The sequence below is a fragment of the Podarcis gaigeae genome (assembly GCF_964106915.1).
Source record: "Podarcis gaigeae genome assembly, chromosome: 14".
Taxonomy (NCBI): Eukaryota; Metazoa; Chordata; class Lepidosauria; order Squamata; family Lacertidae; genus Podarcis; species Podarcis gaigeae.
Genome location: NC_139690.1, coordinates 5,493,139 through 5,518,849, shown reverse-complemented (window position 1 = coordinate 5,518,849; position 25,711 = coordinate 5,493,139). Strand labels below are relative to the sequence as shown.

General features: G+C 43.7%; 1 protein-coding gene across 1 annotated transcript in view; it reads right to left on the bottom strand.

Moving 5' to 3' along the window:
- Nucleotides 1-25,711, bottom strand: part of MYO1E (myosin IE) — a 102,151-nt gene that overhangs the window by 63,710 nt on the left and 12,730 nt on the right. The window contains exon 2 of the mRNA XM_083712534.1: nt 1,763-1,906. Within this exon, the coding sequence (XP_083568660.1) occupies nt 1,763-1,906 (144 nt within the window). The remainder of the gene's footprint in view (nt 1-1,762; nt 1,907-25,711) is intronic.

The window sequence follows — 25,711 nt, the reverse complement described above, 5'->3', positions numbered from 1 at the left end:
ACTGCGTAACAAAGCACATGTGTTGTATTTTGATATTTATTTTGATATCTGAGCTTTACTAGCACAGTCCAGCATGAAAAAGCAGCATATGAACTACCGTATTGGCCCGAATATAAGCCGCATCTGAATATAAGCCACACCTTTAAAATTGATTGGGGAGGAAGAAAAAAAAGAAAAAAATACCCGAATATAAGCTGCTCCATTCCTTGCTGCTCCTGGCTGTATGGGGGGTGGGGTTGGAGCTTTCCCCTCCCTCGCTCTCTCCCCTCCCAGCCTTAGGGGAGCGGACAGGGGACTAGGCACGGGACAGGTGCCAGTTTGCTGCGCTCCTGGCTGCATACCGTAATGTCGCATATATAGGCCGCACTTCAACTTTTCACGGTTGAAATTTGGGTAAAAAGTGAGGCTTATATTCAGGCCAATATGGTAACCCTCTGCAAGGGGCCTAGCAATAGAGACATAGCATCTTCAAGGGAAGGAGTGCAATGGCTGGGCTGAGATGTCAACTCTTTTCCCACCAGCCAGTATTCTATGGCAATTGATGAAAACATAGTGCTTTATCACCTTCAAAGTGAGAAGGGGGGGGTTTCACACATTTGTGAGGTTCAGCACGCACCTGAGTGGTGGTGAAGGGTTAGGTGGTGAAGGGTGGTGAAAGGTTGTGAAGTTAATCACTTCCCCCTGCTTTCCCACTCCATAGCAGCCCCCTCCCAGCTGCTTTGCTCTAACCCAAATCACATGTGTAACTTATATAGCTCTGCCCTCAAACACACAAGGGGAATGCAAAGACTCAACTATTGGGGGGGGAGGGAGGGAGGGAGAGAGAGAAGGATAGTCTCTCCTCTTCCGAAACTCTACGTTCTGCTGAGTAGCTCAAAACTGGATTTTATGTCGGCAGAGATTATGCCTGAGAGTGTGAAAGCGGGGAGCAGAATAGCAAGCCATTGTGTCTCACATCAATGGAATCCTTTCATAAGTCCCTGATATTTCAAGCACGAAAGCAGGTTTGGCAGCAGGCATGGGCCGGGGTGGGATGATGATGCTCTTATGAGAATTCACTTTCTCCTCCACAACATCCCCACTGCTTCCATCTTCATTTCAAGGCCCGCAGATCCGTCATCCTCAAACACACAGCTAACATTTACAAGCCAACGAGGGCTAGTTTGTGCCCCACACCTGGCACAGCAGTAGGCACAGAACTACATTTTTCTCCCCAACTCCAGCAAGACATCACAGAACAAAATCTAACAGGTGCAGCTTCCCTTGGCAGACTGGCAACGATGGGAGAAAAGACTAGCCCTTGTCATTTGACATCTTTATTCTACTTGACTTGGCATGGGGAAAACTGTTGCTAAAAACAGTCCCCATTCTGCTGTGTAGGGTAACTACCAATCAGCCCTAGGTGTGCTCGCTTTCCATCTGCAGAGAAGAAGATTCAATTTAAGGGGATTGAACTTGGGACCACACACCCCACTGGACATCCTCCCTGAGGGTTTTTGTCTGGTTGGAATGTGTCCCTGAACTGTGACAGGGCCTCTTAATTGTCTGGGTCTGGAGGTAAAGGGGTCGTGCCCATAGAAACCTAACTTTTGCCTGGCTAGAACATAGCCTCCTGTACACAAAAGGGTAAGAATCACATCCATTGCTCTACTTCCATCTCTGGTCACATCCAAGCATGCACAAATGACTGCAGAATTATGCCTATGAGAAAATGCCACCTTCGAGCTGATAAATGTCCCCCAGGCCCTGCAGCAAAGGATACAAATATGTAATCATCCATGTATCTCTTCTTGAGGTTCTCCACAATGGAATCTTCTGAGATCTTGGAGAGAAGGACCATGTCATCCACCCCACTGTGCTTGACATTGTGGCTCTGCCAGTGATACCGATAATGCCCCTTGCTCCCCTGCAGGAAGAAAACTATTATTTGATTTTATCATTATTTATTAAATTTGTATAAAGCCCTTTCTCTGTAGATCTTAGGGCAGTTCCCAGCATAAAACAGGAGGTGCTGGTTTAGTCAAGAAGAGTTTTGGGAACTTTATTTTTTACAACCATGCAGTACATAAATTTCATGAAGTGAATAATAAAAAAGAGCCTGCTCCACGAGACAAATGATACGCCTAGCTCAGTGTTCTGCTCCCAGTCCGGAGTGTACATTAGGAAATGTGTACCAAAGGTGTGAGCTCTGCTCCTGACATGCTTGCCACTATTCAATCACAAGTTCTGGAAATGCAAAGACAGCCTTTCTACTCAACAATGGTATCACAGGATTTGTCAAACAGCTCTCCCCTAATAAATGCAGCAATGTAGGTTGGCTGGAAGAGATATCTAAGATTTGTCCTTGCATATTCTTGCATGTGTTAACTCATCATGGTGATATTCAACCTTTGATCCCCAGGGACCCTTTTTTGAGAGTGGGGGGGGGGAGGGTGTTTTCCCACTTGCCTTTGGTCATTGTACCCAGTCCTGAAGATCAGGTTTTAATAAATATGGCTCTGAATAATGTGCACAACAGTAAAACGTGCAGACTATGTTTTCTGGATTTAATGTTTGATTTATTATGTAAATGTCTCCCATAAAGGTTTTGCCATAAACACATAAAAAAGTTCTTCCAGCATTTGTGACCAAAAGGTAAGAGGGGAAAAGTTACACATGCAGAGCCTTTGCACTGAGGAGGAGGAGGAGGAGGAGGAGGAGGAAGGCTCACACAAGCCCATCAAACAGTCACTGAAATCCAAATACCACACAAGTCTGAGGAATGAAGCTTACCCAGAAGGGGCTGTGGGAGGAGGGCATGTGAGCTGCATTGTGGCTTCCAGGATTTTCTGGCTGATGTTTATGCTCTCCAAGCCCTGCTCACATATGGGCAGGGCTTGAGGCAGCAGCATTTTGCCACTGGTCCCAAGGTTGTAATAAATCAAGGAATTAAAACATGCAGTAAAATGATAGAAACCACTAAAAGCATCAGCCAGCAGAAAGGTTTCAACTTGCCTCCTGCATGATAAATGGGCTGCTGTCTTCTTTACATACTAGGGAAGGGCATTTCTCAAATGGGACATACCCTCCTTCAACTCCCTCTCCCCAGTCACTACTGCCCTAAACCCCCCACCCCAGCCAAGGGCATCTGGTGCAGGTTTGCATGGGAGGTTGTTAAAAGTCCAAAAAAAAGCCTGGATAGGGAGCCTGCAGCCCTCCATATGTTTTCAGACCCTAACTTGCATCAGTCCCAGCCAGCATGGCCCATGGTTAAGGATGCGGGGGAGGGGGGCTTAGAGTGCAGCAACACATGGAGGGCCCCCACAGCTTCCTCACCTTTGCTTCAGGAGATGTCCCTAGCTGTGTGCATAGCAGCTGTCTTGCATGCAAAAGGCCACAGGTTCAGTTCCCAGCAGAACCTCTAAGTAGGGCTGGGAATGTCCTCCACCTGAACCCTTCAGAGCTGCTGCAAGTCAGCATTGACAGCACTGAGCTAGGTAGACAAATGAGCTGTATGATGTTTAAATGTTAAAACAAGTACAGTGGTACCTCGGGTTACATACGCTTTAGGTTACAGACTCTGCTAACCCAGAAATATTACCTTGGGTTAAGAACTTTGCTTCAGGATGAGAACAGAAATCATGCGTCGGCGGCGGCGTGGTGGCAGCGGGAGGCCCCATTAGCTAAAGGGGTGCTTCAGGTTAAGAGCAGTTTCAGGTTAAGAACAGACCTCCAGAACAAATTAACTTCTTAACCCGAGGTACCACTGTACCTTGAATTGAACCACTGTGCAAAATATGAGCAAGCCAGGGCTGAACTGATACTACCCTTGCTGGCACCATTCCTGGGAAAATCAGAGGCTCGCTATGTCAGGTTCCTATTGGAAGACCGGACAAACCCTAGAACATTAGCAGTGGCGAAGTTTTTATCAGTGGTTGCAAGAACCAATGATCCCTATATTCTGAACAAAATGCTTGTTTAACCTGGAGATAGGCTGTATGAATTGTGTATTGCTTTGTAACGATTTGTTGGGTCTCTGGACCGTAATAAAGATTGTTTGTTTTTGAATTGAACCCAGAAACGCATGAGAAGCCAATGGTGATCTCCTTAGAACAGTGTTATTACCTGTAGAGAAACACAGGCGCAACTGCCGTTTTCGGGAAGCACAAAACTCAGAGCTAGTTTATTAAGCACACCATTACCAGGCCCTTTGTTCCTTAAAGAAAGAACCAATACACTCCCTGCTCCCCACAATAAAAACCAGGAACCAAAACACTGCCTGGAATAGAAACAGGAAAGTTATCAGAGTAGGCAAATGCTGATCAGAACCACCACCACCCCTGTCACCGATGGAAGTGAAGGCTCAGAAAAAGCTCAATATGGAGGCCAAATGGCCGAAATATTGGGAGATTTTAGAACAAGAAGGAGATAAATTGAAATTGCAGAGCTTTGAGAAACTAAAATACAAAGTGCGAGATTGGCTTCATTATTATCAAATAAGGGAGGCTTACAATCAGGACAAGAAAAGTGGCTTCCAGGTAGAAAAATCAAAACTGGAAACAGAACTGTTAGATCCCAAAACTAAGATTTTGTCAAGAATGTATAACTTGCTGTTGAAATGGAACACTCAAGATGAAACGGTGAAATCTGCTATGATACAATGGGCACAAGATGTTGGACATAACATTATGTTGGCTGACTGGGAACAGTTATGGACCACAGGTATGAAATTTACGGCATGTAATGCCTTAAGGGAGAATATTATGAAAATGATATACAGGTGGTACATGACACCAGTCAAGCTTGCAAAAATATATCATTTGCCCGATAATAAGTGTTGGAAATGTAAAGAGAATGAAGGTACATTCTTTCACCTTTGGTGGATGTGCCCAAAGATTAAGGCTTTCTGGAAGATGATCTATAATGAAATGAAAAAGGTATTTAAATATACCTTCCTGAAGAAACCAGAGGCCTTTCTCCTGGGCATGGTCGGCCAATTGGTGTCAAAGAAGGATAGAACTTTCTTTATGTATGCAACAACAGCAGCAAGAATACTCATCGCGAAGTATTGGAAGACACAAGATTTACCCACCCGGGAAGAATGGCAGATGAAGTTGATGGACTACATGGAACTGGCAGAAATGACTGGCAGAATCCGAGACCAGGGAGAAGAGTTGGTAGAAGAAGATTGGAAGAAATTTAAAGATTACTTACAGAAACATTGTAAAATTAAGGAATGTTAGAAGGATGCTGGAATGAAGTTATGTGGTTTTAGTAAATAATGTTATAAAGGGGTATGTAAAAATGGATTGTTAATAGGTGAAAATGTAAAGTCACAATATATTAAGATAAAATATCAAGATAAAAGTAAAAATGGTAAGGATTTGCTGAAACAACTATTGAATTAGAATACAAAAAAGGGAGGTGTGAGGAGGTCAGGGAAACAAGCAAATGAAAGACAAGATATGGAAAGACTGGTATGTTTTTAATTGTTTTTATTTTTCTATAATTTGTATTTTTTTTGTTTCATTTTCTTTTTTCTTTTCATTTTTGTAACTGCTTTGAAACTTTAATAAATATTATTATTAAAAAAAAAAAGAACCACCACCACCACCCCATGATAAAAGGCAATTAACCTGAAGAAGAATTAACTCCATGGAAGATTGTTTCCCAATAAACATTGAGAGACAGAAGTCAAATGAAAATAGATGGCTTGAAAAGGATGTGTCCCAGACAAATTCAAGCCTGGGAAATCTGTCTTTTGCAATGGGCAAGACTAAACAAGAGATTCTTTATTTTTTTAAAAGAAAACAGGAAAGGTTTACAGCCTTAAGTCCCTAAAAAACCTCATGACAGCCTTTGTCAACTTGATGCCCTTCAGATGGAGTCCAGAACATCTGGAGGGCACTGGGTTGGTAAAGGCACCTTCACGCTGTTATTTACTGTACAAGCACATAAACAGGATGCCTAGTGTTAGAAATCACTTTGGGGTAGTACAAGAACTTAGCAAAGGCGCTTGCACTATCCTATCAGTAATAGTCTTTCCCATGTGTGCATTTGAATTCCAAACTCAACCTGCAGCCTAAGCAAGAGATGGAGAGAGCTAGAAACTTCATGGTCTACTGGGAGTTTCCTCAGAATAGAGTGGGTGAAAAGGAGGGGTGAAAAACTATGATGGAAAAGGCATGTCTCAATATAAAAACCTAATTCAAGCCAATGGCCCATCTAGCCCAGCATCTTGTTCTCACAGTGGCCAATCACATGCTGTGGAAAACTGCCAAGGTCAACTGATGGCACCCTCCACCATTGGCAAATATGTCCCATCTTGTACCACAAAAGGACAGACTAATTTGGGCATTTCATCTCCTTCCAACTTCACTATTTCCATTTATTTTTTTACTCTCTGCACCCAACCAGGAATAATCCTTCACACATCTGATAAAGTGGACTCAAGTCCACAATGGGTAAGCCATTAAGATGCCACAAAACTGTTGCAAAGTTTTACTGAATTTCAAAATATTAACAAATACAAAACAGAAAAAATACATTTCTCAGGCATACAAAAACTAAAATAAATAAAGGTCATTAGGAACTAAGAGCTTATATATAAGGATAACATTCATCTATCACAGTAAACAATGGCTTATCTAGCCTCTCTTTGGTCTTGCACACCCCTTCCCTATCTGCTTCTGCTTTGGCATATCCAGGTGGAGCTTGGAAACTTTTGCTTCCATTTTTTATTACCCATAGTTTGTTGTGTCATTTGAGTCCCAAAAATGGTGGTCTATCCTAACTACATCTTTTTTAAAAGTAACCGTCAAACCACAGCTATGAAGTTGACTTGTTTCAAGCAAACCATAGTTAAGACAGACCATAGTTTAGTGTTTGAATTAGTGCTAAACTGTGGCTAATCAAAAACAGACATGAAAGCTTTGAATCTCCTCTTTGTGGCACACATAATGGCAATACTAGGTATGTTCCCTTCATTATAAAGCATGATTTCTCATGATGTCCAAACTCAGCTAGTATTTCAATAAGCTTTTGACTCTTTCAGTGGGAGGGCTCAGTGACATAACATGGTGTTAAGAGCAGAATTAAGACATAAGATTAGCACAGGAGTAGCCAATGAGACACTTCCCATCAGCCCCAGCCAACATGGCCAATGATAAAGGATTATAGGAGTTGTAGTCCAGCAATCACTGAAGGGCACCACATTAGCTAACTTGGAGCGGGAGAACTGAAGAGAGGAGAAGTTCAAAACTTGGAAGCTAAACTGATAACAATATACAGCTTTAACCACTGCTTAAGATGTGGCCATGGACAGAGGGGGCAATACCAAGATAAGGGCTTACCAAATGCCTGGAGGACAGGATCTAAAGCAACAAACTAAAAAGTTGGGCACCACCTGTATGCACTCCTCAAGGATGCAGCAGGATTTCCATCCTTGAAGGACTTCAAGAAACACCTATTAGAAATGCTAATGTTAGGATGATGTCAACACAGACATTTAGAACTGTCTTCCCCAACCTATTGCCCTCCAGATTTTTTAGGCAACAACTCCCACCATGCCTGACCACATGCTGGCTGGGGCGATGGGAATTTGAGTCCAGCAACATCTAGAGGTTGCCATGTCAGAGAAGGCTGATATAAAGTATTATGTCCCCACAATACTGTATATTTGGGAGTGGGAAGGAAAATCAGAAGGGCAGGGAGTTGCTTACAGCTGACAACTGCATTCATAGCTAAGCTGAAATCCAACATGAAATCCAGCCTCTCATCTATAGCTCAGCCTACGTCAGTTTTCACAGTCATGGAGAGCTGGTAGCAAAGAGGGCAGCAGGCACCAGCTGTATTTGTACATTTCCCCTGAGTTCGTTTGCTCCTTTACAGTTTAAAAATTTCCCTCTCTCATGCTATGACTCAAAACCAGAAGGATATAATTACTGCCGCAATGAGATACAAACAGTTCAGCTAGGTCTTTGCCTCACAGGAAGCCATCTGTGACCCACAAATATTATTTTGGTCAGAGGGTAAAGTGGGTCAGATCATAAGCCTCCAAGCAACTAGAACAAGAGAGAGAGAGAGAGAGAGAGAGAGAGAGAGAGAGAGAGAGAGACTGAGCTGACAATCGCAGTGCACACCCTTGATTCCTGCTTCCTCCACCCAACCCATTTGACATGCTTCTCTGAACTTTGGCTCCAGAGAATATTTGATCCCCTCTGTTTCTTTTGCAGTATTGTTTCTGCTCAAGCCTATATTTCCATAAACGGAAGCCAATTTGCATCCACCAAAGTTCCTTCTGGCTTTCAGTTGCTGGTAGAAACGTGTTTAAAACTAGAAGATAATGCTGGAATAAAGACACATTCTTCCTGGATCTGCAGCTGTCTGAGGAAAGTACAGCTTAAAGCTTAAACTGTGGCAGCAGAGCAGAGAGCCCAGAGCTGATTTCAGCAGTGCGTAAGACATGCGAGAATCAGGCCTCAATTCCTAGTTACGGGACCCAGATATTTTAGCAGCAAATGTTTGCACTGGCTACATGTCTCGGTGTTGAACCCCCTAGTATCTTCCACGTTTTTTAGACTACTTCTCTGTGGTTGTTGTAGTCAAAACATCTGGAGGGCACCAGAGTGGATGAGGCTGGCCTATGTGATACTGAGTCCAATTTTAGTGTTCACATACAATTCAACTGGACCCAGTTATTCAAAGAAGACCTTTCCTTGTATTGGACATGATAGAGGTGTATAAAATTGTGCATGGTGTGGAAAAGTGGGTAGAGTAAAAGCTTCGCTCCTCTCACAATATTAGAACTCAGGGGCATTGTAAGGCTCAGGCAGAATTATTCACACTATGCTTAATTAAGCTATGGATGGCTTGAAAAGAGGACTGGATAAATTCATGGAAGATAAGTCTTATCAGTGGGTACTAGACAGAATGGCTATGCTCTGTCTCCATGGTCAGAGGCATCTGGTTGGCCACTGTGAGAACAGGATGTTGGACGAGATGTGCCTTTGGCCTGATCCATCAGCCTTTTCTTACGTTCTTATGTGATTTGGGATAGAACCTTCTCAGTGATTGCACATTGCATGTAAAATACCATCTCCCCATCCCAAGGAGTGTCTTCTGCTCTGCAAAACTCTAAAGCTTGTTCATGATGGTGACATTGTAGTTGGTTCTAATAAAGGTGTGGTGACACAATGTGGCTTTAGGTTTTTTTTATTATGGGCCAACATGGCTACCTCCATATTTTTTTTCTATTTGCATGAAGCTTCATTTGAGAATTGCTGCAGAAGAGGAATATCCAATAAAAATAAGTTGTGTAGATGGAAAGCTGATTGGCAGATGAATAAGAAGAGCCAACATGAAATCTCTTCTACACCAAGAACAAATTTGGTTGTTTGAACAAAATCTTCTCATACTACCACCAAAAACAAACCAAAAGCAGCCATCCTGTGCTGGTGTAACCAAACAAACCCCTGTGCTACAAAGAGAACATCAGCAATGTCTAGGCAACACAATGGTCATCAGGTTACCTAGACATTGCTGACATCCTGTACTGGTGGCCTCAGATGGCTGGTGCCCATTTTCCTCCCCAACATTTTATGTTACAAAAGGGAGTTTGGATCCAAGCCATAGCAGTCTTTTTAAGTCAGGAAAGCAAATATTTTGTCTAAACACAACTTTAGAACAAAAAGAAAGTGATCTGAAGATGTTGTGGTATTCAGTAGTTGATCTTATCCTCTTTGAAGTTGATGGAGTGACTTCCTTTTGTTGGGCAGAAGTTCCATTCAAGTCTCCTTGTCTGTGCTGGTCTCCTGAGGACAAAAAGAAGCCCTTCAGGATGAATAGCATCCTCATCCTCATCAGGCACAAGGAGCTTGCTCACCTTCAAAGAAAATGAAGTCACCATGTTTCTGGGGCTCATCTCCTCACAGTCACCAGCAGCTCTTTAAATAGAATTTGACATCAGAGAGGGAGGCCTCATCTGCACTATATGTTTAAAGCAGTATCATACCACTTTAAGCAGTCATGGCTTCCCCCAAAGAATCCTGGGCACTGTAGTTTGTTAAAGGTGATCTTCCATGAAACAACCCCATTGAAGAAGAGAATAGTGGTTATCCAGACCTCATTGCTGGTTGTGAAGGGCCTCCATAACAGTTCAAGCTTCAGGGCCCCCAAATGTAGGTCTACCGCTGGATGGAGGTCAAGTCTCAGAGTGATGTTTGCCTGCAGAAAGCTATAGCCAGGACAGGTTATCTACAGAGGCTGACTAAACCAGAGACATCCATTCACAGGTCAACATTCTAGACAGGTGAGGTTTTCAAATGCAATTGCCAAAAGTTGCATTTCCACATTCATTAGGTGCATTCGTCATATACGCAGTTGCTAACCAGCCATCCTATTCCGAGGCAAAGGAAAAACCACACATAGGACTAGAACAAGGATAAACAGCACAGGGTCCCAGAAAAGTCTGCTGGGTGGGATATCAAGCAAATCCCTTGTGAGATTTTGTATTCCAAAGAAATTCCCTAAAGAGGCCAAAATAAACAGACACTCTTCATATTGTGTCAGCTGGAAAAATAATCAGCACTTAAGATCACTCTTACAAAAGTGATTCATTGCGGGGAGGGGAGAGTTAATTTGCAGTAGGAAACATTCCATAAATATTTTGCCTATGTTTTGGAATATAGGCAACTGTTTCCCAAAAGCTATTCTCTACCAGATGTGGAGGGGTGGTGCACTGCCCATTGCTGAGTGACTCCTCACAGCAAGAGCCTTTTCAAAATATTTCCTCAAGCAACACATAATTACCTGGGCGCTGTATGTGTTGAGAGGGGTAGTGGCAGTGATTGCTGGATAGTCCTGGGACTTGACTGTCCTACCTTGCAATATAGTTGTGCAAGGAAGAGCATAAGCAGGCTCTTCGAGCCCACCCCCGTCTTTCCGTTACATGAACAGAGCACAAGGCACACTGGGAAGGTCTCCTGCGCAAGCCTCACTGAAATGAACACAAGATCTGCAGGAGCACAGCCATGTTCCAACAGAGTTGCCATAACTTGCCTCCACACAACTATCACGTCAAGTAGGTTGGGATGAAAATGTTTGCTCACAATCACCAGGGATCTCCAGAGAAAGGCAGGGTTTGGACATGGATCCAATGCATTTTAAAATCATATGCACACAATCTAGGGAATTGGTCCCATGTGGTGGGAGGCAACAACCTGAGATAGCTCAGTTGGGAGAGCAAAAGGCTCTTAATTTCAGGGTCATCGGTTCAAGCCCTGCGTTGGGCAAAAAGATTCCTGCATTGCAGGGAGTTGGACTAGATGACCCTTGTGGTCCCTTCCAATTCTACAGTTCGATGACAAGGCTCTTCCTCCATGGGGAAGGGCTGCAGTTCCATAGCAGAACACCTGCTTTGTATGCAGAAGGTTCCAGGTACAGTCTTCAGCATCTCCAGGGAGAGCTGTATGAAAATCTGGCTGTCAGTCAATGTAGACAATACCAAGCTATGGGTTGACTTGTGCCTTTGTTTCTACATCATAAAAGAAACTCGTTAAGAATTTCAGCTTTTAGGGAGTATACTTCACTCCACCTGCTCTTCTTGAAAAAAGGAAAAGAAAAAAGGCAGACCTACAAAAGCAGTGCTTAAAAAAAACCCCTCTTGTTTTCACTGCTTCTGCTAACTTGAAGACTTTTATTTCTGAAGACAAGAGAAGAGAGAGTTCAGCACATAAACTGCGAAAACAAACTCAAGCATATTGTCAGGGCCTCCGACAGGGTCAGCAACACACACACACACACACACACACACACACACACACACACACACACAATGTGCTGGAACCTCAAGTTCCTTCCCTGTCTGAATGACAGCAGCAGCTTTTCCTTTGGGGGTCTTGCCCTTGGCCTGGAGCAAGACCAAGAAGCACTCCGGGTGGTAACTTAGGAAGAAAGAGTGGCAATGCAGTAATTATGGCTCTGTTCACTGAGTCACTGCTGAACCAGTGGCTCCACTTGAGAGTTCAGGTGCCATTAAGTGCTGGCAGTGTCACTTTTTCAGAGGTGACACAACAGGGAAGAGCCCAGATGTGGTAAAATTCAGAGTTGTGTGCAAAATTCTGCAGGATGCCTTAAACCCATAGTGCTGACTGAAAAACCAGCTATGCAATTATCTTCTTCCAAGCTAACGTGCCCAACCAAACATTGCCTTCTCTCTCTCTCTCTCTTTGCCTTTCAGCACCAAGTGTGGATTAATTATTTGTTTTTAGAGCATGTGCCTTCATTCAGCGCCCTCCTCTATGTCGGATAGCACTACACTGAATGGCAGGAAGGAGCTGCACAAACAAGAAGGCACCATGATAACTCCACCCCCATCCCATGCAGACTTCCATGTTTTGGACTAAAATTCCCATCAGCCACAGACCTCATGGCTGTATGATGGTGAGACTGATGGCAGTTGTAGACCAAAGCATCTGCAGGGCATCAGGTCGGCGAAGGCTGCCCTGTGGTGCGTGGTCCTACCAATCCACTCCTAGTCTTATCATATAGGAGTCCTCTTCATTTGCTCCCTGGCATTTCCATGGCCTGAAGCAAAACTGGGCCAGATGCAAGTAATGGTGTGGCTCTGTCTAAGGCAGTTTCCCATGCTGCCTTCTCCAAAGACTATGAAGACTGTATTGCATTAGTATGCATTAGTATGGCACACTCCTCATCAGGCTCCAAAGAATCCAAATCCTGCAACCTGTCCAAATTATGCCTGCTGGGTGGGCCGTGGCCCAGTAAGAACATCCTGAGTATGGAGGTGCTGGACCTCCTGGTTGGCATCTACCCTAAGTGCAGCCATGACTCGCTGCTCCTGAGGGACAGGCTCATCTCTATGCCCATATAAGTCCAATATCCAAATATAGCAAGAGACAACTTCCCTTTTCCTCCCAGCACAATGCAACTGACCCATGAGAGTGTGCAAGGAGACCCTTAAAAGGGCATACTCGCTACCACTGGATTTGACCAGAAAGGCATTGTTGCCATGTCCTGTTGCAGTTGCTATCGCTGCTGCAGGGACTGCACTCCGCAGTGAGTGGTGAGTAGGCAGCCTGCCTGTTGCTCTGGCAAACAGAGAGGCCAGCTTGCCTTTTGTTTTCTTCCTTGTTTGCACACCTGCATTTTCACAGCAATAGCAACAAAGCTCTGGGGATAATTTTTCATTCCATGACTTCACCTGCTAGAAGGAAATCCAGCAAACCTGCATAAAAGGAAGTACGTTTAAAGCATTTGGCAAAGGAGAGCAAAGGGCCACTACAGCTGAATTTATTTTCCCAGGATTCAGCAAATCCACCTGAAATTATACATATAACGCCATCAACATACATGGAACTTTATGCAAAGTTCCATAATCAGACGAGTTGCTCTGCTGCCTGAAAAAGCTTCTGTTCTTTTTGTTTCTTTTTAAGTAACAGCAAAAATATTTATGAGTCTTGTCCGTTTCTTTGAGTATGGGAAGTCAAGCTATTATTTTTTAAAAAAAACACTGGTACAAATGTGAACATAGCAGTATCTCACTCTTCTTCACACACACACACCCCAACATCAATAGGGAAACATACCACGTTAGTCCTTTATCCTCCATCCCTCACTGCCTCCCTTCAAGTACAATATAGATTTGTACTTGAGCGAAACTGGTCCGTATAGTTAAAGCCATGGTTTCCCAGTAGTGATGTATGGAAGTGAGAGCTGGACCATCAAGAAGGCTGATCACCGAAGAATTGATGCTTTTGAATTATGGTGCTGGAGGAGACTCTTGAGAGTCCCATGGACTGCAAGAAGATCAAACGCATCCATTCTGAAGGAAGTTAGCCCTGAGTGCTCACTGGAAGGACAGATCGTGAAGCTGAGGCTCCAATACTTTGGCCACCTCATGAGAAGAGAAGACTCCCTGGAAAAGACCCTGATGTTGGGAAAGATGGAGGGCACAAGGAGAAGGGGATGACAGAGGATGAGATGGTTGGACAGTGTTCTCGAAGCTACAAACATGAGTCTGACCAAACTGCGGGAGGCAGTGGAAGACAGAAGTGCCTGGCATGCTCTGGTCCATGGGGTCACGAAGAGTCGGACACGACTAAACGACTAAACAACAACAACAACATATTTTCTATATGCTTTCTTTATAGCCCACTTTTTCCACTAAACAGCTCAAGGTGGCACACATCATTCACCTCCTCTTCATTTAATCTCCACATCAACCCTGTGAGGAAGATTGAGGCTGAGAAGCCGTGACTGGCCCAAGGTCACAACCAGCGAGCTGAATGACTGAGTGGGGAGCTGAACCCAGGTCCTGGTCCAACACTCAAACCACTACACACAGCACTGGTTTTAAGTTGTTCCAGGGGAAAACTTTATTTACAGCATATTGGTCTGAGTTGGACATAGCAGTCAAAAATAAACCATGGTTTAACACGAACAAGCACTAGTGTGCTGACGCCCGCTGCAGTCCCAAACCAGAGGCTGTTGCAGGCCCAAACCATTGTGCAAGAACTAGTGCTCAAGGTTTGCTTTTCTCCAAAGTACAAATTAAAGCAAATATTTGTTCTTGGCTTATCCATAGTTTGTTTGCAGGAAACAAACTTCAAGCACTGGTTCAAAGGTAAGACGAACCCAGCCTCTGGTTTGTTTCTTCCCTGGGATAGCAAGAGCAGGTGCAGAGGAGGAGTGAAGCAAGGGCTTTGCTAACAAAGGGCACAAACACTCTTCTTGTTCGCGTCAAACCATAATTTGTTAACATTTGGAATAATTTCTGCACATTTGTAGTTTCACAAAATAGGACTACAGTGAAAAATAATAATAACAATATAGCATGCAAAAGACGTTTACAAATGTGGAGGGAGACTTGTGTAAAAGTTTATTGCTTTTTTTAAAAAAAAGTCTTTATTACATTTTTACATCATATATAATGTACATAAATGTAAAACAATTAGAATAACAAAACAAATGAGTGTGGGCTAACAAAATTGTAAATCAATTATTGTTTTTTAAAAAACTTTCCGGTTACTGCAGAGATGAGTTATGTTTGATGCATGTTTTACTGTGTTTTTATATTTTGTTGGAAGCTACCCAGAGTGGCTGGGGCAACCCAGGCAGGTAGGCAGGATCCTACTACTACTACTACTACTACTACTACTACTACCAATATCAATAATTTTATCATTTATGCCCCAGCCACTCTGGGTAGCTTACAGCATATCTAAACATCAAGCATTAAAAACTTCCCAATACAGGGCTGCCTTCAGATGTCTCCTAAAAGTTGGGTAATTTTACTACTAATACTACTACTACTACTACTACTACTACTACTACTAATAATAATAATAATAATGCAAGCCCTTCTCTGGGACCCTGGATAAGTGTGTGTTGAGGAGAGACCCCTCAAGTAGCCCCATCAAAACAACAGCTTCCTATTTTTTATTCAGTTTCACCTGGTGTCACAAGTTTTTTTAAAAAACCAAACAATGTATGCTTTTCACAGATCACAGAGGTTGTCAGAATCAGTTTTACTAATGTTGAAACTTTCCTGCTGGTACTAATTAAATTCATCTTCAGCATTTCTTCTAAAGGAACAGAAGGAGTTGGTGAAGAAGGTTCAGACCATATGAAAAGAAGGAAGTTACTAATGGTGTTTTGGCAGAGGACCATCTTTGGTATTTTGCCTTCCCAAGTGACTTAACTGTTCCTGCATAACAAACACAATAGTTAGGCTACACCCAGAGCTGGCCGGACTGAATAAGTAACCCAAGCAGCGGTTTGGAAAGGAAATATGAAGGGGCACAGAGGATGCCATGCATAATGGGAGACGCACAGCTCAGAAATCCCTGGCAATGAATGCTGGTGCAGAACTCTCCAGCTCAAACGCTTGCTTAAGGCTTCCCGGTGAACCAAGAAGAAATTGGTATGTAGGTGCCAGGCATGCGTTCCTAGGAGAAAATAAGGGGATAAAAGCCACAAACCTCTCCTTCTGCAACCGACTCATTGGGTGACACACGGCTTTTTTCTGGGGGTACACAGGGGTATGCATACCCCTAAATATTGTGTGAATCTAAGCTTGGCCTCATTGAGGGGCAGTATTTCAGTATGAGTAGAAAAATCAAAGTACCCCTAAACATTTTTTTTTGGGGGGGGGGAAGCACTGAGGTGACGTTAAGCAAGTCTCATACCACAGCCTCATCTACAGGTCTGTATTATGGGAATAATGTCAGTTTGCCTTACAAGGCTGCTGGGGCTGATGGGAAACTGGAGTAAAAAACATCTGGAAGGCACCAGATTGGCAAAGTCCACTGTAAGGATTTCCAGCACCAGGTCCTTTGAAGACTTGTACTAGATATGTACCCTGGATGTACCACCCTTTATCCCCCAAGTGATGCCTACCTGTCAATCAGCTGACATCTCCAGTTGGCAATCCAGCCAGATGGGTGGGGTATAAATTATAATATCATCACCACCATTATTATTTCGGGTTGCCATATTTCAAAAAGTAAAAACAAGGACACACCGAAAGTTGTTGAACTCCCGGATGTATGGCAGCCCTCTATTATCACAGCTGTTGTTGCTGTTAGCTGATAGGTGGGGCTCAATCCTACTGGGTGCTGCTTTGCCAGCATGCTCCCTGAAGGAAAGCAGACCCTCCATTCATCAGCTGTTTGGCGCTGTGGGGAATGTGCTGGCAAAGAAGGCAGGTGGGACTGCCCACCTGTCAGTCATCTGATGTCATCATGATTTGGCCCATGGGGGCAAAAAGGTTCCTTAGCCCTTGCTATATACAGATTCCTATGGGACGCGGGTGGCACTGTAGTCTAAACCACTGAGCCTCTTGGGCTTGCCAACTGGAAGGTCAGGAGTTCGAATCCATGCAACGAGGTGAGCTCCCATTGGTCAGTCCCAGCTTCTGCCCCCTAGCAGTTCAAGAGCATACCAATGCAAGTATCGTGGTACCTCTGGTTACGAACACTTCTGATTATGAGCTCCACTAACCCAGAAGTAGCTGCTCCTGGTTGCGAACTTTGCCCCAGGATGCGAACGGAAATTGCGTGCCAGAGGAGTGCACGCAAGGGGAGGCCCCATTAGCGAAAGCGCGCCTCAAGATAAGAACAGTTTCAGCATAAGAATGGACCTCTGGAACAAATTAAGTTCATAACCAGAGGTACCACTGTAAACAAATAGGTACTGCTGTGGCGGGAAGGTAAACAGTGTTTCTGTGCGCTCTTGCACTCATCAAGGTCTTCCGTGCACCAGTAGCAGTTTAATCATGCTGGCCGCATGACACAGAAAGCTGTCTGTGGACAAATGCCGGCACCCTCAGCCTGAAAAGCGAGATGAGCGCCATACCCCATAGTCACCTCTGACTGGGATTAACTGTCCAGGGGTCCTTTACCTTTTTACATTTATATAAAACCTTGTTTGATCATATGAAAACTGCCTAGCTTCCCCTTATTCCTGTTTTACACTTATCAGGGAACCTCTGTGTGTTTCGCCCAAAGATACAGACCAGAGGGAAAGCTGCATTTCGTAATTGCAGAGATGAAGAATCAACTGCTTCCACTCCCCTCCCCACCTCAACCCCAGTAAACTAGCCTGTTTCCTTCTAGTGCAGGACACAGCCCCATTCACATTGCTGAATTAGGATTCAACAGCTGCCCATCCAGTCAGTAAGTTTCGAGCCAATCCAGGATCCATCCTTCTCTGCTGCTTTTAACAACATAAAAAATATCACTGTGGCTCTTTGCTAAGCATGGATCCTGCAGTGAAGAATGAACTGGCCAATCTGGACTCCAGAGCAGTAAATACTCAGTTACATTAGTAGACCACACCATAGAGACGATCTTGCAATTAGTGTCTATATTTATTACTGTGATACATGCCTAACCCAGTGATGCCACACACAAAAATTATCCATTTGGTATTGGCAAAAGGGACAGATGTAAAACATGTGAACTTTTAAGGTCTGGAAAAGAGAATCCCACCCTGCCTTAGGCAGAGCTGTAGCTATGGGGGTGCCAGCCAGGTTTTTTGCTCCAGGTGAAGCTTCCAAAAGGGTGCCATTGAGGCTCCCAGACTCTCTCTCTCTCTCTGTGTGTGTGTGTGTGTGTGTGTGTGTACACAAATGCGCATGGCGGGGTGCCAAACTAGGTCTTTGACCTGAGTGAAATAAAGCCTAGTTCTGCCCCTTCCTTAGGACAATATCCATACTTTAAAAATCAATCCATCCTCTTCTCCAGGCTCAGCATGCCCCAACTCTTCCTCACAGGACTAAGCCATTTTCTTCCATAATGGCTACAGAAATCCAACCACTATTACCAGCATATTTTAGGGTGGTAATTTTTATTTCACGGTAGGTTCCCAAAGAATTGGCTCATTTTTAAACACATGAATTGAAGAACTGATCTACATGGAGGAAGAGGATCCCACCCAGCTTTTGCACATTAAATAAGCTCTTGCAACTCAACCACATATTTTCAGGATGAATTTCAGTCCTGAAATTTAAAAGGGATCTGAAATACTATTCATTTCTGTCTGCTGCGGAGCCAGATGCAAAGAGGGTTAATAAGCAACAGAAGCCAGAACATTTATCTAGAGGAAAAACTGAATCACAAACATTCTTCTGAGAAATAAACCCACAAGGAACATACAAGTCATGTTTAAACTGTATCATGATACGGATCTCAAGAGTATTCAGTCCAGTATGAAAAAGAGAGAGACTGTACTGTGTGCATTGAAAAGAAACAAAAATGAAGAATGACAATTGGTTTTGGAATTCTAGCTTTTAATAAATAATAATAATAATAATAATAATAATAATAATAATAATAATAATAATTTATTTGTACCCCGCCCATATGGCCGGGTTTCCCCAACCACTCTGGGTGGCTTCCAATAAAGATTAAAAATACATTAAAATGTCACACATTAAAAACATCCCTAAACAGGGCTGCCTTCAGATGTCTTCTAAATGTGAGGTAGTTGTTTATCTCTTTGACATCTGATGGGAGGGCATTCCACAGGGCGGGCGCCACTACCAAGAAGGCCCTCTGCCAGGTTCCCTGTAGCTTCATTTCTCACAGGAAGGGAACTGCCAGAAGGCCCTCGGCGCTGGACCTTAGTGTCCGAGGCAGAATGATGGGGGTGGAGACACTCCTTCAGGTATTTAGGGCCGTTCAAAAAATATAGAATAGTGAGTTGGAAGGGAACATGTATTTCACAAGCAAATGAATTACAGCTTAATATGTTAAAGTAAGGACTATTAGATACAACCTTTCATTTTTACTGCACCCTTCCTCCCATGGAGCTCAACTCAGAGCAGCAATCACTGACCTCTCTCTTCACAACAATCCTGTGAGGTAGATTATCCAAAAAGTAGAAAGTGACCCAAAGTTACCCTAGCGGAACAAGAACACACCTAAATACGTAACACATGAGACTAAAACTATGAACCAACAGGAAAACCTCAGCTTAGTTTTAGCAAAAGGGAAGAGAAGGACAAAATTCCTCGAGTGTGTTTTGAGAAATATGCATTCTGGTCTTCAGACTATTCCCATCAGCCCAGACTATGTATTTCCCCTCCACTGCTTTGAGGAATACTATTGAATTGGCTCATTACATAGAGATGCTGAAGCCTCAAATCTGCCCACCTCACTGGCTTCAAAACTAATGGAATGCAACCCTAGGAAAAATACTCTGGGACAACAGAGGATAAACACATTTATAGGTCAGTTCCTGCCTCTGGAACAGCAATAGGGGAAGAAAGAATGTGGCAGTGGCTCACACTGACTGCAGCTGTTAAGTCTGGGGCACTCAAATATGTACCTTGTAAAAATGAACAAGTCAAGAAATCCAAGAATAAATACAATTAGCTCTGTCCACAACACTAGTTATCTTTGAAGCCCGGAGGCTTTTTGTTTTTTTTTTAAATAGCTAGCATAGGCATGCTGTTTTTCTTGCAGAGAAGCAAAACCAAGGCCATTGATGGCAAGCCAATGGAAACAACAGCTAGGGCAGGAAGGCATAGCTTCACAGTCAAATCCTAGCTCAGCTGTGGACAGCTAGCCATCTGCCATTGCCAACCTGGTGACCTCCAGATGTTTTGATCACATGGCTGGTGGCAGGGAACACCCCCAGCCCTTTGTGGAGATTAAACATGAGGCTTTCTGCATGCAAAGCAGATGCTCTACCTCTGCCCTATGGTCCTTTCCATGGGTCAAGTTTTAGAAAGGGAGGCAACACCCGATCATTTTTCACATTCCCTAGATTCAGGACATTGTTCCTTTCTAGAATTAAATGGAGGAAAGAAAAACGGAACATATGAACGTCTGTTTCCCAGTGAGCCACTGCCTCTCTGAGTCTCTTCACACATTTAGGGTTGCCATACTCACATGAAGGGATTGTGAATGCTTGTGCATCTTCCACCACATCAACCACAAAGTGCATTATATAATGTACAAATTAGTTCCATTGGGGCACATCCATATTGTCTTTCCCCAAACCTGCTGCCATCCAGATATTTTGGCTGCAACTCCAGTCAACCCTGATCCCTGGGCCAGGCTGAACTAACTGGGCTGATGGGCATTTTAGTCCAAAGCATTTGGAGAGCATTTGGGAAAGCTGGTATATAATGCAACACCTTACAGGGTTACCCAGAAAGCCTAGGAAGCTCTATGCTGCCCTAGCGCTTACAAACTAAAATAGACAGGAGGAAACAGGGGGAGGTGGAAATGTGCTCATTTTCAATAACACATACTTAAAGCTTGGTTACATTTGGAAATGAGGGAGGGGCTATGAATGTGCTCATTTGGATTATTCTCCCTTCCCCTCCCAAGTCTACACTCTGCGCTGACTTTCATGGTTGTTTTATTAGCAGGATTCAACACAGGGAAGGAACAAAGCACCACATCAAAGACTCCTGGCAGTCCCTAACAAGAAATAACTCAGAATGCAGTTGGTATTGTCTTGCCTGTCACCAATATGGTTCAATGACACATCCCTTACAAAGATGAAACCATAACATCTCAAGTTAACTCAACATGGGGAATTGACACAGAGAATTAAGAATGTAGCAGGTTTAGAGTCAGGAAATCTGGCAGCTGCCTTGCCATTGGCTTTGGCTTTGTTGTACTCCTGCCTAACAGCCTAAACCTGACAACCATCCCTAAAGCAGGTTATGCCACTGCGTCAACCTGGCAGGCAAGTCCCTGTTTCTAAGTATCTCCATATCCAGTTAAGGGTTTTCAGTGGCAATTAGCAGTAGCCATGTTACTTTGATTCCACGCTCTGCCAGGAGAGCAGAGCAAGACACTTTCTAATACAGTGGTACCTCGGGTTAAGAACTTAATTCGTTCAGGAGGTCCGTTCTTAACCTGAAACTGTTCTTAACCTAAGGTACCACTTTAGCTAATGGGGCCTCACACTGCTGCTGCGCCGCCGCCGTGCAATTTCTCTTCTCATCCTGAAGCAAAGTTCTTAACCCGAAATACTATTTCTGGGTTAGCGGAGTTTGTAACCTCAAGCGTCTGTAACCCGAGGTACCACTGTATGGGTTTTCTACTCAGATCTGCTGCCTTTTGCTGCGGTTCTTCTGGCACCTTGCAAGATAAGCCCCCACAAACCCTCTCAGGTCAAGGAGAGCAGATCCAGAGATGGAAAGGCTGAGGTTCTATGCTGGAGTTTCTTCAATGCACACAAAGGGTCCCAGGTTCAGTCCCCACTGATATCCCCCTGTTGTCCAAACTCTTGGAGAGCTGCAACAAACAAACAGCATTCTTCAAACTGGTGCCCTCCAGGTGTTGCTGTACTACAACTCCAATCATCCCTGATCATTGGAGGACATCATCTGGGGAAGGGTGGCACAGACTACTGACCCAAGGGTAGTCACTCAAAGCTTCCTATGCTCTTGTAGCCCAGGCTTGAAGATAGCCAGTCATTGGTCACATATTTTTAAAAGATGAACAATTACAGACATTTTTGTAAACTGGGGAAAAAACACCAATTCCTTGTTATTAACCTGCTGCACTGCCACAAGTGACTGATCTGTTTACTCTCAGACTTATACTCCACCCTTCTTCCTAAGACCCCAGAGCAGGTTACAAGTATAAATACGACAATAATAATCATAATAATCATAATAATCATAATAATCATAATAATCATAATTTATTATTTATACCCTGCCCATCTGGCTGAGTTTCCCCAGCCACTCTGGGCGGCTTCCAATCAAGTGTTAAAAACAATACAGCATTAAATATTAAAAACTTCCCTAAACAGGGCTGCCTTCAGATGTCTTTTAAAAAGAAGACAGCTGCTTATTTCCTTTACATCTGAAGAGAGGGCGTTCCACAGGGCAGGCGCTACTACTGAGAAGGCCCTCTGTCTGGTTCCCTGTAACCTCACTTCTTGCAGCAACATCTCAACCATCTGTTAGATAAAAATATAAGGGCCAAACTTAAAAGTTTGCACCAAAAAGGTAAGGTTTTTGGCTGTTAAATCACTGGACTGTGACTTGTGAAGAGGCAAGCAAATAAAAAGTTAGGTGCGCTAGTAGTGCTTGTAAATTTATTCCCAAGCCTGGTACAACTCAACAACCAGAATCTTTTACATGACAACAGATGTCACTCAATAAAAAGGACTCTCTTGCTCTCCCATGCTAGCACATACCACTCATTTTCTAAAGAGTTCCCCCGCCTCTTTTAGCACTACTGAGGCTGCAACTCCACCCAAGTGCAACAAAGCATTTGCCAAAACTGAGGCCCTGCTTTGTAAGAGCCATAAATCAAGGCTGCAGCCTCCAGACGGCAACCAGCCTCAGACATACAGATTAGTCACAAGGGTGACAGCAGCAAACAATTTATAGATGTTGGGTTCAGCAGACCAGGTGATTCAGCTGACGAGTGCAAGAGGGCTTTGAGAGCCGCCTCTAGCTTCCTGTGTGGAGATGCTCGCAGCCAGTTGCAAGGAGGCCTCTCAGGCCAATGCCTGGGGTGCCAAAACGTCTCGTAGCTGAGGAAGAAGGCGGCTGATCTAAGTTCCAAATTAACTTCTGGAGGAACAAGGACTGGGGTTTTTTCTTTCAATTCAGCCAATTTTGTCAGCAAAAACTAGGTTAAAGAAACACATCAATGTAGGTCGACGGTAAGCTCTCCACCACGAGCCAACACAACAGAATCTGCTAGAAATTAAGCCTCTGGCTCTAATTTGACAGAGGTGGAACAAAGTGGAGCAGCAATGCCTCACAGTCGTTCTCAATTGCTGAGGCTGCCAAAAAATAATACAAGCAGACCAAGAAGTTCAGGTCCCTGGTTTAATGGAGTTAGAGAAACTGTTCACATTGGGGGGAAGAACCTTTGGCCCTCCAGATGTTGCTGAACGACAGCTCCCATCAGCCCCAGCAAGCATGGTCACTGGCCACAGGTAATGGGAGCTGCGTTATAGACAGGAAGTCAGGATGAAGGGCTCAAGAGTCTGCTTTGTCATATACCATGATAGCCAAGCATTTTGAAGTGCATTCAATATTGTTGTGCTCATCTGACTTCTCTGAGGTCAGATTACCTTTGGAAGGAGGTCACTAGAGGCTTAGTGAAACATGTGAGTTGATTTACACACACACACACACACACACACACACACACGTTGAAAGTAGAGGGAGACACATAGCTCAAGTACTCAAAGAGACCACCGAAGTCCACTGCTCCCATATCAGATCTCTAGGGCAGTGGTTTCCAATTGGCTATTTACTGAGGACCCCCTATTTTTCAAAACTCAAGCCACGGACCCCCTACTTTTGAAAATTTAGATAACTCTATGATAGCTCCTGTGCAAAGCAATTTTTTGAAGAAAATGAGGGATAGACCCTAATAAGCAAAGGATTTTAGGTATACTAAAAAAAAGACCATAAAATTTGTGATATTACCACAAATTGCCTATCCCCACAGTAGGAAAAACTTGTCTCCATTGCTCCACTGCAACTGAATAATTTGTGTCCCTAACTTGCAAGTGTTCTATATGCAAAATGCTTTTTATATGAGAAAGTATTCAAATATGCTATTCCTTACTTGTAACCTGAGGTGGTACATCTTAGCAAAACTTTGCAGCATCTGGTCCTGCTAACTTGCACATTCAAGACATAGGTGAAGGCTTGGTCAGGGCTTGATAAAGTATTGGTGAAGGCTGAGTAGAAAACAGCTAAAATTTTGTAGTAGTATTTTTTATTATTATTATTTAGTCCTCCTGTGCCCAAGTTTCATCCCCTGGCTTAAAGAGATTAATTAGTTATATACGGTACTTATTTGGAGTGAGGTTTTTATTCTTGCTGATTACCCAATAGGAACAACCAGCTTTTTAATTTATTAGGATTCTGCCATACATCTCTTTCCTCCCACCCCCAAATGTAGCCACACAGCTTCCCAGAGAAAACAAGAAAACAACATTCATGCAGGCTGCCTTTTACAATAAATAGACCTGGATGATGTATCGATACATCACCCAGGACTGGGATGAGGGGCAGACCGCAATGACAGCTTCACTCGGCAGTATATCACAGGTGAAACCACCACCACTCTTGGCTCCCTCCAGCTGGCGTTGGTAGCAAAGGGACCCAGGAGCAGTGGCGGTTCCACCAGCGATATACCACTGAGTGAAGCCACCATCCCACTCTGCCCTCATACTGACAGAGAGAGAAACAAGCTGCATCGGTGAGGCGCAATCTTCTGTCCCATGAAGACACATCAAATGGATAATACTATCTGTCAACACTCTTTAGTTAAGCTCCAGTTATTGCTGCACACACAAATCACTTTTTTCTCCTTTTACCCTCACTAGAAATCTCCGTCTGTGTGCACTGGGCTATATTTCCACCATGGTTCCAAGACAGTTATGTGCATAGATTACCGTACCTTATGCAAGGCAAAGGGAAAAGTCAGGCACCCTTAAGGAAAATTACCACTGAACATACAGTAGATGCAATCCAGGAACAGAGTGGGGGTACAGAGGGAAAACTGCCTACTTTTCTTCTACCAATTACCATTCCAGCTGCTTCCTTCATACCCACCTCTACACAGCATTTGAAACCCCCATGGTATGCAGAGGAAAGTGAAGTAAGTCCCATGACAATTGGAGCAAATATATCTATAGATAACCAGAGGGAAAGGATTAGGTCCCCTTCTCTGCCCTTCCTATTTTCCATTTACTTACACATCAGTGCTTACAAGGTCTTGAAGATACGTTTACAGCAAAAAGATACTCTAGTTTTATTTTAACAAGATGACTTTATTGGAGGAGAGGATAAAGTTAAGGATTAGTCCATGGAAAGAAGGAGAGTAGTGCTGGTGGTGCCCCTATCGGTTGTGATCTTCCCCAAAGCTTTGTGTCGCTAAGTCTCTGGGGACTGCAAACCAAAGCTCTGTATTCAGGGTTTCAACCAAAGCCTATAACCACAAAGCCACCAACATGCAAACTCATCTTATTGCATTTACAGTTCTGTGGTTTTAAGACTGTGGCCAGCATAGCACCACATTCAAGCAGGTACGTAATAGGAAGCATTTAACTGTTCAGCCACCTGCATTCTTGGATCATCTAAATTAAAAGTTGACATGAAGCCTCAGATAAAAAAAAAGCAGTACAAGTTGTCCCACTTTGACTGATGGACTGCAGACAAATAAGAATAGCAGGGGGAGAGCCTCTTCTCATACTGGCCAACCAGATG